Raw genomic sequence first — 15592 nt, 5'->3', positions numbered from 1 at the left:
CCGTACAATAAGCGTCAGCGTCTGCATAACTGAGAAACTGACTCAAGGAAAGAGGCAGAAAGCAGAAAGGTCATTTTCTTACTTCTTTGCATGATGCCACCCTCCAGACCAGTTAATTGCTACTTTGCACGTTCCGTCAATGAGGCACTGCGCAGCCGTGATCGTGGCCCCTCCTACAGCTGCTGCGTAGTCAAATATCCCTTCCGTGGCAGGGCAGTCATAACCTTCGGGCAAAAACATCAGAAGAGCTTGTTACAAGATGAACTGCAGAAAGAGGAGGTGTGATATGGTGGTTCCCATAATAAGAAATACTACCCCCCCACCCCCCCCACCCCCCACCCCACCCGTGATCTTCATCCCTGTGTCTGACACAGCGCTCCCAAAGCTGTTGGGATTTCCCAAGTGAAGAGAGCAGTAAAGGTGTCTTTGTTGTGTTAATGAGGTGACTTGTGGATCACACCCCAGGGTGGGGGGGGGGCGGTGAGCAGTGGGGCAAACCAGGTGATTGGAAGGTTGGAACTACCAGTCCTACCCCCTGACCTCCTCCTGTGAGGGGGGAGGGGCTGGAGATTGAGTTCAATCACCCATTGGCCAATGATTTAATCAGGCATGCCTATGTAATGAAGCCTCCCATAAAAACCCAAAAGGCGGGCTGGGAGAGCTCCTGGTTTGGTGAATGCGTGGGGATGTGGGGAGAGGGGCATGCCTGGAGAGTGTGTGGAAGCCCCACACCACACCCTTTGGTCATCCCTTGCCCTGTGCATCTCTTCCATCTGGCAGTTCTGGGTTATATCCTTTTATAATGAACTGGTAATCTAGTGAGTAAATGGGTTTCCTAAGTTTTCTTGTGCCCTGCTCTAGCAAATTCAACCCAAAAGAGGGTGTTTGTGGGAACCTTCTGATTTACAGCCAGTCAGTCAGAAGCACAGGTAGCAAGCTGGGCTTGTGACTGGCATGTGACGTGCAGAGCAGTCTTGTGGGACTGAGCCCTTAACCTGCGGGACCTCATGCTATGGCCAGGTAGATAGTGTCAGAATTGAGTTGAACTGTACGACACCAGGTGGGTGTCCTGAGCATTGCTGGGTGGTGTGGGAGGAAAGCCCCACCTCCATACATTGGAACTGGGTCTAGAACCCTACTGGGAGGAACAGTTTGAGATGCGACAACAACATATCTTGCCAAAAAGCTTCCAAATGAGAGAGAGATAAACATCTCCAATGTTGGGGAAAGAATCTTTTGAAGTATTGGAACTAGAGAGGCTAAACCTTCGAGATTAGCTAGTCACATCCTACAGAGGGAGAAACCGAGTCCTGAGAGGTGATATGTCTTATCTATGGTCACAAAGAGCCAGGCCTGGGACCCAGGTCCCTTGACTCACCCATCTCCCAGACCAGGTTTCCCGCAAACCATGCTGTTTCTCTAGACTATCCTATTGGCCACCTACAGTTTTTTTAAAAATACAGCTGTTCAACATGAAGCAGGGTTGAAACCTTAGCCGGAACATAAATATGTACTCAAGTTAAAAATAGAAGGTCATGAGATGGTTAAATCAGCATCCATAGAGCCAGACCCAATCTGGGCACTACTATTAGGGCCTTGACAACTAAAAGATTTCCCCCCATCTGATCCGTCGTTCAGTTTTGCTCAACTCATACGGTTTGCTCAGCAAGCAAGATATGTGTATCTAAACTAAGAGATTAAGATTGCGGTTAACACATCAGTTCTTAATTGACAAATACTAAAGACCATCATGCAAGTTAGGAAACGAGTGGTTACAATTTACAGACGGAGGCCGTCTCCCTCCCACCACTGGCCGGTAACGACTTTACCTAGCCCATATTCTACGGAGTCCGGATGGTCGTCATCTCCTTCTTGGCTGACCTTCTGGAGATGCTGCAGATAGGCATCAGTGTGGAAGGTGGCCATCTCCTCCATGGAGGCTACTTTGGGCTTAACTATCCTAATAATAACGGAGAACAAAGAGAGGTGAGTGAGTCAGACCCAGAGTATGCCAGAAACTGGAAGCAGGAGAAAGGAGTCTGAGCAGAAAATACAACTCCCAGCTTCCAGTTCCAGTGGGCTGAAATATTGAACACGTTCTGTTCCTCTACTGTGCCATCTAGTCTTCACTTCCTCACATCGATATAATGATTCCATTAATAAGGGGTGAGAGGACTGATTTTCAAAGCCCTTGAGTTTATAGGTAGGTAAAAAAAAAAAAAAGCGAGTAATTATATTTAAGTTAAATAATCGGATACTGGACAAACTTCACTCTGTGAGTTACAACTTGCATGACAAACTAGTAGGCAGAGATATTTTCAATTGCATCAGTTCCTAATTGGTACATAGAATCCTTTCAGCTATGTTTTTACTTTATTGTTTTTTTTACTTATTTTTTTAGAGAGGGAGGGAGAGAGGGGGGAGGGGCAGAGGGAGAGAATCTTAAGCAGGCTCCACACTGAGCACAGAGCCCGACACAGATCTCATGACCCTGAGATTATGACCTGAGCCGAAATCAAGACTTAACTCTCTATTTTAACTTCAGTAGGCAACTGTATTTTCATGAATTTTGAATTTGGAGTCAGAGAACTGGGCACCTCTTTTTAACTCTGTACTTAACAGCTCTATAACCTCAGGTAAGTTGACTGTTCTGTATAGTTGTTTTCTCATCTGTAAAGTAGGGAGATCTAATGGGACACATGTGAAGATGAAATGATAACATATGAAAATGCTTTGTGGATAACTATCATTATTATTAATACTAAAGGATAAAAAAATGGCAACTCAAAACATAAAAGTTTCTCTGTTTGGTCCCTCACACCTACCTCTGAGAGGAAAAAGAGAAGGGGCAAACTGGCTGGAACTGGGCTTTGCTCAGAAGCTCCTAATCAACTCCTCACAACAAGTGACAAATAGAAGGCGACTGAGAGAGGGGCACTTGGTTTCGGCTCAGGTCATGATCTCAGGGTCATGAGATCTGTGTCGGGCTCTGTGCTCAGTGTGGAGTCTGTTTGAGATTCTCTCCCTTTGCCCCTCCCACCACTCTCTCTCTCTCTCTCAAATAAATAAATAAATCTTTAAAAAAAAAAGCAACTGAGAGAATACAGGGTGATGTTAAGCTAATGGCAGGACTTACCACATCTAACCTCCAGCTGCCTACTCCCCATTTCCTCTCCCCGACTCTGCCACTGCCACTCAAAGGGTAGTCTATGGACCAGCAGCAGCGGCACCTAGGAGCTTGTTAGACTTGCAGAACTTCAGCCCCACCTCAGATCTCCGGAATTGGAATTTAACAAGGTGATTCATACGTACATTCAAGTTGGAAGAGCAATGACCTAGGCCACAGGGAGGCAGTAGTGGCTTTTTATGTTTGCTGAATGGGAACTCAGCCATGAGTTTTTCATGAATTAATATGACTATACAGGCTACTACTATCACCAAGCAAGCCAGAAAAAATCCTGTAGCTCAGCCTCAAAAAAAATCATGTATATGGTCAAGAGCCAAGGATTCCTGCTTCTCCTTCAAGAAAATATGGCTACACCCTCAGAGGTGACAAACCTGCACATTAAAAGAAAAATGTTACAGTTTCTTGGACCACGTTTCCCAGCCCTAATGGGTCCCTTTTCTAGCACCCTTCCTCTTGTTTAACAAATATGGAAAGCCTCTCTGCTTAATAGCAAGCGAATGGGACAGTTTTGCTTTGCACTGATTTCTTGTCTTAAAGTAACTTTTGAAAAGTTAAATAACTGAGGGATGCCTGGGTGGCTTAGTTAATTAAGCGTCTGCCTTGGGCTCTGGTCATGGTCCCGGGCTCCTGGGTTTGAGGCCCACATCGGACTCCTTGCTCAGTGGGGAGCCTGCTTCTCCCCGGCTTGTGCTTGCTCTCTCTCTCTCTCTCTCTCTGACAAATAAATAAATAAATAAATAAATAAAATCTTAAAAAGAGAGAAAGGTTAAATAAATGGAAGGCATGTAGTTCTTATGTCTAGCAAACATATGGGTTAAAAAAATAAGGTACTCAATAAATGATTTTGATAATAAGGATAAAATTTGAAAGCCTATTACACTACCTTCTGGGAGATAAATGAAGCATACCACAAAAGCCCGTGCAGACACTCACCTATTTGGCCAGACAATGTCATAAATAATCCTACAAGACAGGGTTATAAGATTTACTCTTATAAAGATTAACAGCAAGTTCATTTTTTTTTTTTTTTCTTAAAGAAGCACTTAACTCAGTGCTGAGTTCTGGCCTAGTTGCAGGAGTTTTGCTTTGGTCTTGACTTGTCTCCAGGCTTACTCGTAAAAGTCTGGTGGTGGTGATGGGGTGTCTAAAAGTCTGAAGTTGAACACACACCCTCACATCTGGCTTGGAAACAAATACAGACAAACCCCAGAACCCAGCCAAACACCATTTTTCCCCCTATCAGGTGGGTTTTAGTACCCTAATGTAACTCTCCTCAAAATCGCCACAAAGCACCTATCCCTAGAATACTTTCCCTTCCAGCAATAGAGTCTTACTTCTAATGGATCTGAACTGCTTCAGGTCCTTTTTTCAGGTTTTCTTAATTCTTCAAGAACTTTCACTAGATTACAGACATTACAAACACTGAATAACAACAGAAAAAAAAACTTAAAAGGACCATTCTCAGTTTCTAATTTGCCCCACTGTGAAGTGGGATATTAAGGCTAGAACACCTAGGTTTAGGGCTCTGTTCATGAAAGACAACTTACCTCATTTGCTTATGCAGTGCATATGCTTCAATCAAAGAATGTACCATACTGGCCTAAAAACATGAACAAAAAAAGAAAAAAAAAGGCAGAAAAAATGTCTCTTAAATGTTTAATTCAGAGAAATACCATCAACTTCATCATCCTGAACAAAGAAAGTAACTTTTAACTCCCCTCTTTTTACTTAACAGTTACAATGCACTTTAGACAAATTGCTAAAGGCGAAAGCTACCGGGCCTTACGGAGGTGATGGAACATTTCTCTCCTGCAGCGTCTTCCTCACTTCAGGGATCCCTTGTAGTAGAGACACCAACGCCTCAGTGCCATCCCCTCCCCCCGCACCCCTACCCTCTCCGGTGCATTGGACGCCCCGCAGATAAATGCTGCGCTCTCAGAAACTATAAGAGAACACTTCCTCCATCACCTGGTGCAGCTGCGCAAATTTCTGCTGATTTTCCCTAGCCCAATCCTCTGCCCCCTCCTAATGCCCTCCGGTTCAACGGCCCCCACCCCCACCCCAGAAGCCCACGGTCTTTTTTCTCCAGCTCTCTTACCCGTTTGGGGACTTTGGCCAGGGAGTCGCACATGCTGACATACTCGGGGCTGTAGATGTAAACTGGAGGCAGCGACTGCCCACTGTCCGCCGGTTCCTCCGGCTCCTCCATCTTCCAATTGCAGCCGTTCCGGAGCCACCGTCTGGATCCGGCTTTTTTCGGACTCAACCCGGGCTCCGGTTCCTGCTCCTCTGAACGGCCGCAGCGGTGCTCCCTGGTCAACATTCCCTCCTATTCTCGCTATCGCCAGAGACACTGTCCCAGCTCCCCATCCAATTGAAGGAATGCATGGGCCTTCCCAGGCCAGAACCTCTTCATTTAGTGACCACGGCTCAAAAACGGGAGGTCGGCAAATATAAAAACCCAAATAGCTGCCAATTAGGATCAATATTTTATGGCACAAATAAGCACGGTCAAAACTAACCATCCTTGTTGCCCTACGGGGCCATTTGAGATGAGGTCAGACCAGCTTTAGAGCATGCTGGGAGATGTAGTTTTGAGGGGTTCGGGTAGCGGAAGAGCCGGGGCTAATTACTAAAATAGCCGCGAATGTGAGTTTTAGCGCTTAAAAAAAAAAAAAAAGCAGCCTCAACTCTTTATGAATTGTTTCAATCTGCAAATACAGCCATATAAATATTTAAAAATGGACACAACGTGGCCACCAAGATCCCAGCACCACCCAGCTACATTAGACAGGCTTTTTTTTTTTTTTTATTGGTGCGGAACTAATTAATGGTGTAAAGGGTTTGAAAAGTTGGCACAGTAAATTCTGTACAGCAACTTTAGTTTATTCCTTTTCACCATTAACAATCCATGTCCATGTAAGAGTTAACAGTCTCAATAATTTACTCTGGCAAAGCCGATAGCACTTTCCTAAGAGGCTGGCCGGTACTCTGGAAATTGCTTTGTAGATTCCAATCAAGCAATGATGTCAAATTACTCTTTGAAAATTCATGTGGAGTAAGGGGGGTAAGCAGATACTTTCAGTGATGTTTGGAAACTGCAGCTCCCCTTCCTTCCCTCCTTTTGCTTCTGTAACTATACAAGCGTTACTGACATATATTAGGTTTAGTGTGAGGGTCTACATTAAACAATACCCTGAAGCGGTTTTAGAATTATCACCAGTATTTCCGGGTTCCTGGCAGCCCCTGTGCTATGATGCAAGCTGGCCAATGCCCAAGCCTCCACCTCTCACATCAACCTGAAGTGACCTTCGAACACCCCTCAGACAATCCAATATCCTTACCTCCTTTAAAATCTAACTTGCTTTTTTGACTCTTTAAACTTATTGAGCACTGCGATATGCACTTGGATATTTTATCTCTTTTCACCTTTGCAAAAGTCCTATGAAGGATGTTGTAATATGTCCATTTTACAGAGGCAGTTTAGAGAAAGCAAATAACTATTCAACGTCACACACTTACTAAGCAGAAAAGCAGGAATTCAAAACCGGGTCTGCCTGACACTGAAGCCTTTGAACATTCCCTTCACTATGTAAACTTCATTCCTCCAGGATGACTTTGTGGTAAATCTAACTTTGCTCAACCCTCCATTTAGTATTCCCTGAATACTTAGCATTCTGGAAATACTTTCCCCCTGTGATGTGTTCTTTAACTAGAATGTAAGCCCTTATGCTTCTTTTATATCTTCCCATAGCAACTAGTTCAAAGTTCTGTGGTCATTCAGTCATTCATCAAACATTTATCTGACATCAACTAAATATACACTATGGCTAAGGATTCAGTTCTCAAGATGAATTCTGATCTCTGCTTTCAAGGAATTTGCATTCTTGTACAGATGAGACAAATACATAAGAAACTATGCAATGCAGCAGAGTCAGGTAATGAATGTAGGATGCTTAGATTACTTAATAAACAAACTTTAAGTATTTAATAAATGGCAACTAGGATTCCTATTCAGTGGCATTTGAGATGGCCTTAGTGCATGGACAGGATTTTACTTGGTGGGAACGAGAGCCAGGCGAGGGCACACTGACTAGAATCCACAGCATAAGCAAAAACAAAAAGGAGACCATTTCCAGTCAAGTTTAGCTGAAGGGACTGGATCATGAAGGGTTTTGAATGCCAGGCTAAAGAGAACAGACTTTACTCTGTGGGAAATGAGGAGACATTTAAACAGAAATCTTAAAAAAAAAAAAAAAAGATTTCCACAGCAGTGGCGGGTAGAAAAGATTAGCTATTGAAAGACTAGAGGCAGTCAGTGTTGCAACGGTCCACATAAAAAGTAATGATGGTTCAAACCAGAGTATGGGCCACAGGAACAGAGAAGCCGCTACCCCCGTCCTGGATTGTCATCTCTCACCCAGACTTTTCTGCAATATCAAACAGGTTTCTGCTTGTACTCTTGCAGAACTACAATCCAGTCTTTTTGCAGCCACCAGAATGAACTTGGAAATAAAAAGTAAATCAGGTCATGTCACTCTTTAAAGGTTCCCCTACCTCATGGTGAGAATCTTTTGAGCTAGGAAGAAGAATGTAACTTTTGGGAATGCCTGTTTGTGGAGGTTAGGAGGAGAAAAAGATGCCAGAAAGGAGACAAAAAAGAAATAGCTGGGTGAGAACAAGTGTAGTACAGTTTCACAGAAATAGAGGGATGATGCGGGTTACAAGAAGGGAGAGGTAGTAACAATGTCATTGCCATTAGGAGCTCACTGATGTTCTAAGAAACAAAAACAAAAACAAAAACAAAAACAAAAACAAAAACCACCACAAGGCAGGGGAGGAAGCCAGACTGCAAGGGGTTAAGGAGTGAAGTTAACACTGTCAGGTGTAGCTTCCTCTTTGAAGAAATTTAATTGTGGAAGGAAGGAGTTAGTAAATCAGGGGATGTAGAGCTCATGAATGATTGTTTTTAGGATAAGAGAAGTGCACATATTTACAGATAGAGGGGAAGGAGTCTGTGGGGCTGTAGGAGTTGACTGAAAGGTGAGAGCATGACAGGCTGGCAATGTAAAGAGGAAATGAGATTTGTCCTGGGCTTTCGTGGATAGGCAGTGAGAGGAAGAGGGCAGGATACAGGGTGGCCGAATGATGCCCTAAAATCCGGACCGAAATAAGATGACATGAAAATGGATTGTTCTATGTGTTCTTTCAGATCTAGCAACAGGTAGCTGAACACTTCAACACACTTCTAAACTGGAAACAATATCCTCATTTGGGACACAATGTGGCAAGATGATTCAAGTACAGAGAAAGATAAATTGTTGCAATGAGGCTCTGAAATTGGCAGCATATTCCTGCAGCAAATCTCACAGGGTGGCTGGACCCTTGTTCATGAGTAAGAGAGAGCACAAGCCATGCCACAGGTCCCTAACCTCAATTTTCCACATGTTTAATCCCCATATGGTCCTTAAATTGGGAAGAAAACCCTTCCCAAAGCACTGGATTTGCAGTTGGAGGACTTTAAGTTCAAAGGAAGGAGGTTGGATTTTGGCTCCAAAGTTTACTGGTGTGGTGACCCTGGGTAAATTCCTTGACTTACTCTCTTCAACCGTTATTTTGCTAAAGGCAGCTTCTGAACCAGCAAGGTCAGGCTGGGCTATGCCACTTCTATTGGTGATCTCTCCTGTCTTCACTTGCTGGCAGAAACAGGCAGAAGGGGAAGCAAACAATTAAAAAGGCACTACTCCTCCGGCTACCTTCTTTGTGCATTTCTGCCCACTGCCCACCGCCCCATACAATCTGCCCACTGATGCCTCAACTGTACTTAACAGACCGACCCTTGTTTTAATGTCTTTTCTTTGGAGAGTGTCATTGTTGAGAATGTGAACTCTAGAGTCAAACTGCTTGGGCTCAAATCCCAGCTCTACCACTTACGAGCTGTTTGATCTTGAACCATTTGCTTAAGTGCCCAGCACCTCAGTTCCCTCATCTGTAAGATGGGGATGACAACAGTCTCTAATCTCACATGGTAATTGTAAAGACAGGATAAGATGGTTCATGCCAGCTACCTTATAACAATGTCTGGCACTTGGTAAGCACTCAAATATTGCTCATCATCTAAGAGACAATATGCCAAATACTCCTTAATTTTGGGGAAAGTCTCCCCTCACTGTTTCCTTACCCCTGTACCACTACTGCAAGAGCACTGCTCGTGGTTTGAGAACAGGTCCTTGGCTTTGAGGCCTAGCCTTAAATCAGACTTCTGCTAAATATAGGGCAACCATATCATCCAAACTGGGACACCTTTTGAGAGTGACAAAGAGTGCTATTAATAATTATGCCAGGACAACAGGCATAAATGGAGCATGTCCTGGGCAAACCAAGACCTAAGGTCACTCAAGTTTAACAGGAAATGAAGACTGAATGTGGACAACACTGTATTTATCTCCACTGCATTAGTGTAGGTACTAGGTGTTTGGTAAGTGCAATGGGGGACAGTAGAAGTTTTGTGAGTTGTGGCTAAGAACAACAACTTTTGCCCCACCAGTTGCATAAAATTCCCACAGGGTAGTAAAAACTAAGTAACCAGGATGGGCCTGGAGACTGGTTCATCCTTACTGCACAAACCCTCACTTGTTACACAAAGGCTAATAGGTAGTATAAACAAGATTCTGCCAAATATTTATAATACTTAGGAGACCAAATTGTTTTTAAGTACCCTCCAGTGGCAGAGAAGCACCATTTGCACACAGTTGTAATTCTGAGTCAAAATCGGTCTTATTCATTCATCAGAACAGGTCCCCTATTGTTATGATGAGCTCTGGGTGTTATATGTAAGTGATGAATCACTTAATTCTACTCCTGAAACCAATATTGCACTGTATGTTAACTAATTTAAATCAAAATTTGGAAAATAAAAAGAACAGGTCCCCTAAAGATGTCAATGAGCCATTTTAATTTAGTGAGCCTAGTTTGAGTGGGTATGTGTTTGAAAGATAAAAGTGCATTTCTTTACATATATTATCTAACATATTATATAATGTATAATATAGAATTTCTATACTAATATTATTCCACTCAATGAGCTTTGGCTGTACTGTGCAATTAAATACAGTAGGTAAAATAGAGCCACCAAAGAAACTCCAATCACAAAGACACACATAAAGTTTTGCACACTGGCATCAGACGTGATTTAACTGGACATTCCAATTTTTAATTCTATTTTCAAGACATAAGTGCTTAAAAAAAAAAAGAAGGTCCAAGGTGTCTTTTAGTATCACGTGCTTAAAAGGAAGAAAATACAAATCAAGTTTTCCAAAAAGTTGCTTTAAATGTGAAGCTGCGCTGTATGGAGAGCATAGTGATGGACAACTTCGTAAAGCCTGGGGAACTGCAGCCATCAGTGTTAATTGAGGCAACTTAGCTTAGCGTGGCAGAGAGCGGTGGTTTCCCCCCCCCACCCCCGGTGCCACTTCAGACGTACTTCCTGTGGTTGGGGTAGGCTTGCAGCCAGTGTGGAGACCAACAGTTTCAGCAGAGGTTGTAAATTATCTCTATCAGCGACCAGAAAAATCACATGATCCGAAAGCTACTTACTGTGTGTTTCCATTTGCTCTAAGAGACATACTAAAAAGGTCAGCCATCCTCTCTCACTTCCACTCATCTGTTTTCTATCACCCTACTTCCTACGCTCACTTATTCATGTACTCAAAAGATTGTCACGGGTTCTATGAGAATGGTTGAGAGAGTGCCCCGTCCCCATCCCCATTCTTGGAGAGAATTCTGAAAAATCTGAGAGAAAGGACAGGATTGAAGTAGGGAGTTACCTGAATGCAAACAGGGAAATGAGTAGAGTCTTTACACATAAATAAGGGGAAGGAGAGTGCTATGGACTGAATATGTGTTTCCCTCCGAAATTCATACCTTGAAGCCTTAATCCCCAATGTGATGGTATTTGGAGGTGGGGGCCTTTGGAAGGTAACCAGGATTAGATGAAGTCATGAGGGAAGAGTTCCCATGACAAAATTAGTGCCCTTATTGAGAAGGAGAAGAGACGAGAGTGCCCGCCCTCCCCCCCTTTCTCAGCCATGTGACGACACAGCAGGAAGGTGGCCATTTGCAAACCAGGAAGCCGGTCCTCACCAGGGACTGAATCTGCTGGTGATCTTGGACCTCTCAACCTCCAGAAACGTGAAAAATAAATGTTTGTGGTCTAAGCCACCCATTCTACAGCAAACAGCAGCCTGAACTAAGGCAGAAAGTTAGGAGAAGCGTTCTTCAAACAAGGCTACCTTAACATGGGACTAGGGAAAAGGACTTAAGGATTCCTCCATTACCCTTGGGGTGTCAGCCTTGGGGGGCCACGGTCATCACCATCCACATAACAAACACATATTTTCATAGTCTGCCCAATGTAGATACAGATAGATATACAGACACATCGAAACTATTTACATTCAGAAAAATTCCCATGTATGCTTAGACATGCACCCAAATGCAGGCTTTTACAAGAAACAGATAGATGCCCACGGATATCAAAATACACATAGCTACGAACACTCACTAGAGTCAGGGAGTGAAAATGCAAGTGAGGAGTTTAAGAACAGATGGGAGGGCAGGGAGTTGCTGGCGGGTCCGGGGTTGGATGCTGGAGAAAGTGATTAGGCAAGTGAGACAGAGACAGGTAAGGACCACCAAGGAAGGACTGCTTGGTAAGGCAGCTGTAGACTAGACTGCTGGATTCCTGTTTGCCAAAGACAGAGACTTCAAGTGCTGTGCATGCTGTGTGTCGGCCCACTCTTCAGAGGCAAAAGTTGGGTGCACAAGGCTCTCTTCAGGGCACTAACCTACCTCTGATTCCCTCTCTGCTCCCCAAGTTTAAGACACCACACAGGCATCTTCTCTTCTCCCTTCGTTTTGGGAATTGGGCTCCTGACTCCTGGGTTATTCTGCACTTTCTGCTACAAATACATCTCGGAGTACCAGCCATCTTCATACAATGTGATTTCAGTTATTAATACAGAAATTCTTACATATAGATGCTGCACTAGCATTTTTTGATATTTCCCCAAAGGGAGAGTAGCAATTATGTATGTGGATACAGAGAAGGCAAAAACAGGGATGATAATTCTATACAGAAAGGAGTTCATCACTCTGTGGGGGGCAACATGTGACTAAAGAAGGAAACCATGACCTGGTACTCTCTTTTCCCCAGAAAAGGCACTTAGAATAGACATTTCCAAGTATAAAAATCCAACAATTTAGGGTTTACCCACTTGAAAGAAATGTCCCAAAGCACCCATCACTCATTCACACAATGAAACTACACATGAGAAAAACCAAACTTTAGTAGTAAGTTATTATTAATACCTGCTCTCCAAACAGTAGTTAGAAAACTACGTTTGTAACAGATCTAGAGAATAAAAATACATGCAAACTCTCAGGAACCATGAAAGAATTAAGGCCTACGATGGAGTGCCTTGGGGGGAGCATGTTCTCCCAGGCCAGGGTTCACTTCTAAAGCAATCAGTTTGTCGAAAACGTTCACTCCTCTTGGGTGGGATGGGGTGTAAAGGGGCAGGGGAGGAGTGATCAGGCCAACACGTTTCAGTCTCATGCACAATCAACCGAGGCAGGAACGAGCTGTCAAAAGGCTCCCAGCAGCCAGGGCCCAAAGGCCTCACTGCATGGCGCAGATGCTGTGGGGCAGGAACTCCTGCACGTAGGTGGCGGCTGCCTTGGAGAGGTAGGTCATGGTGCCAAACCTGCCACTGGGTGCACTGTCATACAGAAGAGTACAGATGCCAGACGCAGGATCCTTGGCCAACATGGTGTCATCTGCACCGAGGGTTTTCTGTTTGGTTTTTAAGGGTGGGAGAACACAGGGGAAAGGCAAGATTACTAATCCTACTCATTAAAGTCCTGATTAGGATAACTCCGAGCCTCCTCCCCATTGCCAACTAGTTGGGTCTTAGGTTGTGTAGGTAGGAAGGGATCAGAGTTTGGCACAAACTGTTGAATATGGATTTCTGTACATGCATTTTTCACTAGATCCCCCAAATCCTATGGCATTATTTGTAAAGTACTGATTGCGTAGAAGTTTTGAAAGTTAAAGATAACAGTTAATTTAAACGAGTTGTGTCTGTTAAGAGTCAAATGTTAATACCAACAAATCACCCTGGAGGGACTTTGGTCTGAATCTTTCTAGTACCACTGATTTCAGCCCTTATCATTTTATCTTGCGTTTGATCTTGATTTCTTTCTAAGTCAACTTAATTCAAATAGACTCTAAGCTTTCCAAGCTAGAGCCTATGCCTAAAAGGGATCACATTATCGGATACACGGAAGAGTGTCTTTTCTGGGAAAAAGAGAGCAATCCAGAATATTTAAAATTAGGACTGTCCTGGAAAATCAAAATAATTGTGATTTCTTTTCCATTCCCCCACAGTGCCAAATAGAATGAAACACCTATTACATATTTTGGAGATTTTCCTATTGACAACAGTGCATGCCCTTCACCTTAGTATTCTTACTCTTCCTCTAGGAGACATTTGGAAAGCTTTCAATAAATAGTTTGCATTTATTAAATGCAGTTAATTTCCTGGAAGAAGGCATGTTGAGAAAAATTTTTTAAATGTAGAATTAAAAGTTTCACTTTAATATTTTCCTACAGGTAAGTAGCAAACACAAAAACAAACCAAACCAAGGTAAAATCAAACCTTCTCTTTAACTTAATAGTCCAAAAAAGGATATGCTATCCAATAGTCTCTTATTAAGTCCTTCTTGCTACAGAAAGTCATGTGATAAGAAGAATGAAATATGATGAAAAGCATAAAAGCCTCCTGAGTTCCAGGTAACTTTACCATCTAATACAATCGCAAAACACTTGGTGAAAGACAGAGGTCGTCCCACCGCCTACTTCTTTGGCCATCAGAGCTCAGAGCCACTCACTACAAAGGGGGACCAGAAAAGAGCTGAGGAAGAGGGCACAAAAGAGTGACCTTGGCTTCTTGAAGCACTCTGAGTGCAGTCAGGTTAGTGTCGGACATTCCCCTTCGAGAGAACAACCGGGTTGCCATTTGCCTACCTGTTCTTGAAGGAACAAGTCATTAGCAATATGCACTATTTTTTCCACAGCAATGATGCTTCCTATGCTATGAATTTCAATATCTGCCATCATAGTGAGGACAAGGATGGCTTCAACCAGAAGCTGGCGGTACTCGGGCTGAGGTACGCGATTCAGGACAGACTCCACATGAACAGAGAATTTAATCTCGCCTGGAGTCATCTGTGATAGAGAAAAAGAAAATCAATTCCTAAGCGCTCATCACTGGGGAGGCATCAATCACCTATTCTGAAAGGCAGTAAAAGCAATGTAGCCAAGAGTGCTGCTCAGTCTCCTTCAAAGTACCTGAGTGAGTATGAATTGGTTCAATCTTTTTGGAAGGCAGTCTGGTGAAACATAACAAGAGTCATAAAAGTGTCGGTGCCCTCTAACCCGCAATCCTATTTCTGAGAGTTTGTCCTAAGTTAATAATTCAAGAGAGGGGGGAAAAAAGCCCCATGTGCAAGAGTGTTTATAGCAGCATTAGTCACAAGTGTAAAACTAAAAGTAATCTGAACACGGGAATGGTTGTGTAAATAATGGCACATCATGGTACAGCACCTTCATGAGTTTTTATAGAGTCATTTGAGAGAATAAATACGACGACCATGCATAAAAGAAAAATCTAAGTGGAACTTAAAGTCGTATTTACATGATGACTAGAATTATGCAAAACAGTTATATACTGTTAGATTAAGATGGGCAGGAAGAAATAAAAAGTTATTTTAGGGTGAAGGGGATTGAGGGATAAGTTTGGGTAAAACTGTATTGAGTATATACTTTAGGGTGGCACTGGAGATTTGGACTTTAAAGACCAGGGTTCAAGTCCTGTCTTTGCCAGTTACTAGTTCTATGACCTTGAACAGTTTGTTTCCCTAAATTTGTTTCCTTATCTGTAAACCAGGAACTATGATCCCTTCCTTGGCTGTCTCACATATCTGTGTGAAGGTAATTTGAAGACTCGTAAAGGTACCATTCAGGTATGCATTGTTAGTGATTATACTAACATTCTGATCATGCTTAAAAGCAGAAAAAGGACAAATAGAGGTCACAGTGTTCTTTATTAGAGAAGAGGCCTCTAGGCAAGCGTGAAGCCCTGAAGCATAGCATTAGCTTTCTGTACCAGCCCGTCCAGCCATCATCTGCAACAACTCCAGTGTTTCTGAGACTTTTCCCACTATCCAATCTTGCAATTCCTAATTTGCTAATTCTAGTTCCTTTGTTGGTTTTGTACAAAGGCGATTCTTTATCATTTCTATGTGATTGGGCGAGAAGGGAAATATAAAGGCACCCGATAATAT

The 15592-nt window shown here is 43.1% G+C and overlaps 2 protein-coding genes across 5 annotated transcripts in view; both read right to left on the bottom strand.

Annotated features, from left to right (window-relative positions):
- The window catches only part of HDAC8 (histone deacetylase 8), a 215054-nt gene extending 209332 nt beyond the window's left edge, over positions 1 to 5722 (bottom strand). For 2 of the 3 annotated variants that reach the window (XM_028101510.2, XM_028101511.2), the window contains exons 1-4: positions 5286 to 5722; positions 4735 to 4787; positions 1830 to 1960; positions 83 to 224 (exon numbers count right to left, since the gene is read on the bottom strand). In XM_028101510.2, the coding sequence (XP_027957311.1) occupies positions 83 to 224; positions 1830 to 1960; positions 4735 to 4787; positions 5286 to 5510 (551 nt within the window). In that variant the 5' untranslated portion in view covers positions 5511 to 5722. Of the gene's footprint in view, positions 1 to 78; positions 225 to 1829; positions 1961 to 4734; positions 4788 to 5285 lie in introns of those variants that run through there. The other variant, XM_088028731.1, reaches the window with a different exon arrangement.
- Positions 5723 to 12545: 6823 nt separating this feature from the next.
- The window catches only part of PHKA1 (phosphorylase kinase regulatory subunit alpha 1), a 158602-nt gene continuing 155555 nt past the window's right edge, over positions 12546 to 15592 (bottom strand). For both annotated transcript variants that reach the window (XM_028101449.1, XM_028101450.1), the window contains 2 exons: positions 14274 to 14474; positions 12546 to 13040 (listed from right to left, as the gene is read on the bottom strand). In XM_028101449.1, coding sequence (XP_027957250.1) covers positions 12867 to 13040; positions 14274 to 14474 — 375 coding nt within the window. In that variant the 3' untranslated portion in view covers positions 12546 to 12866. The remainder of the gene's footprint in view (positions 13041 to 14273; positions 14475 to 15592) is intronic.

The sequence above is a fragment of the Eumetopias jubatus genome, unplaced genomic scaffold (genome assembly GCF_037043125.1).
Source record: "Eumetopias jubatus isolate StellerSeaLion01/CBP00866 unplaced genomic scaffold, mEumJub1_p1.0 scaffold_11, whole genome shotgun sequence".
NCBI lineage: Eukaryota > Metazoa > Chordata > Mammalia > Carnivora > Otariidae > Eumetopias > Eumetopias jubatus.
Note: the sequence above shows the minus strand (reverse complement) of the source record. Positions and strands in the feature narration are given on the sequence as shown.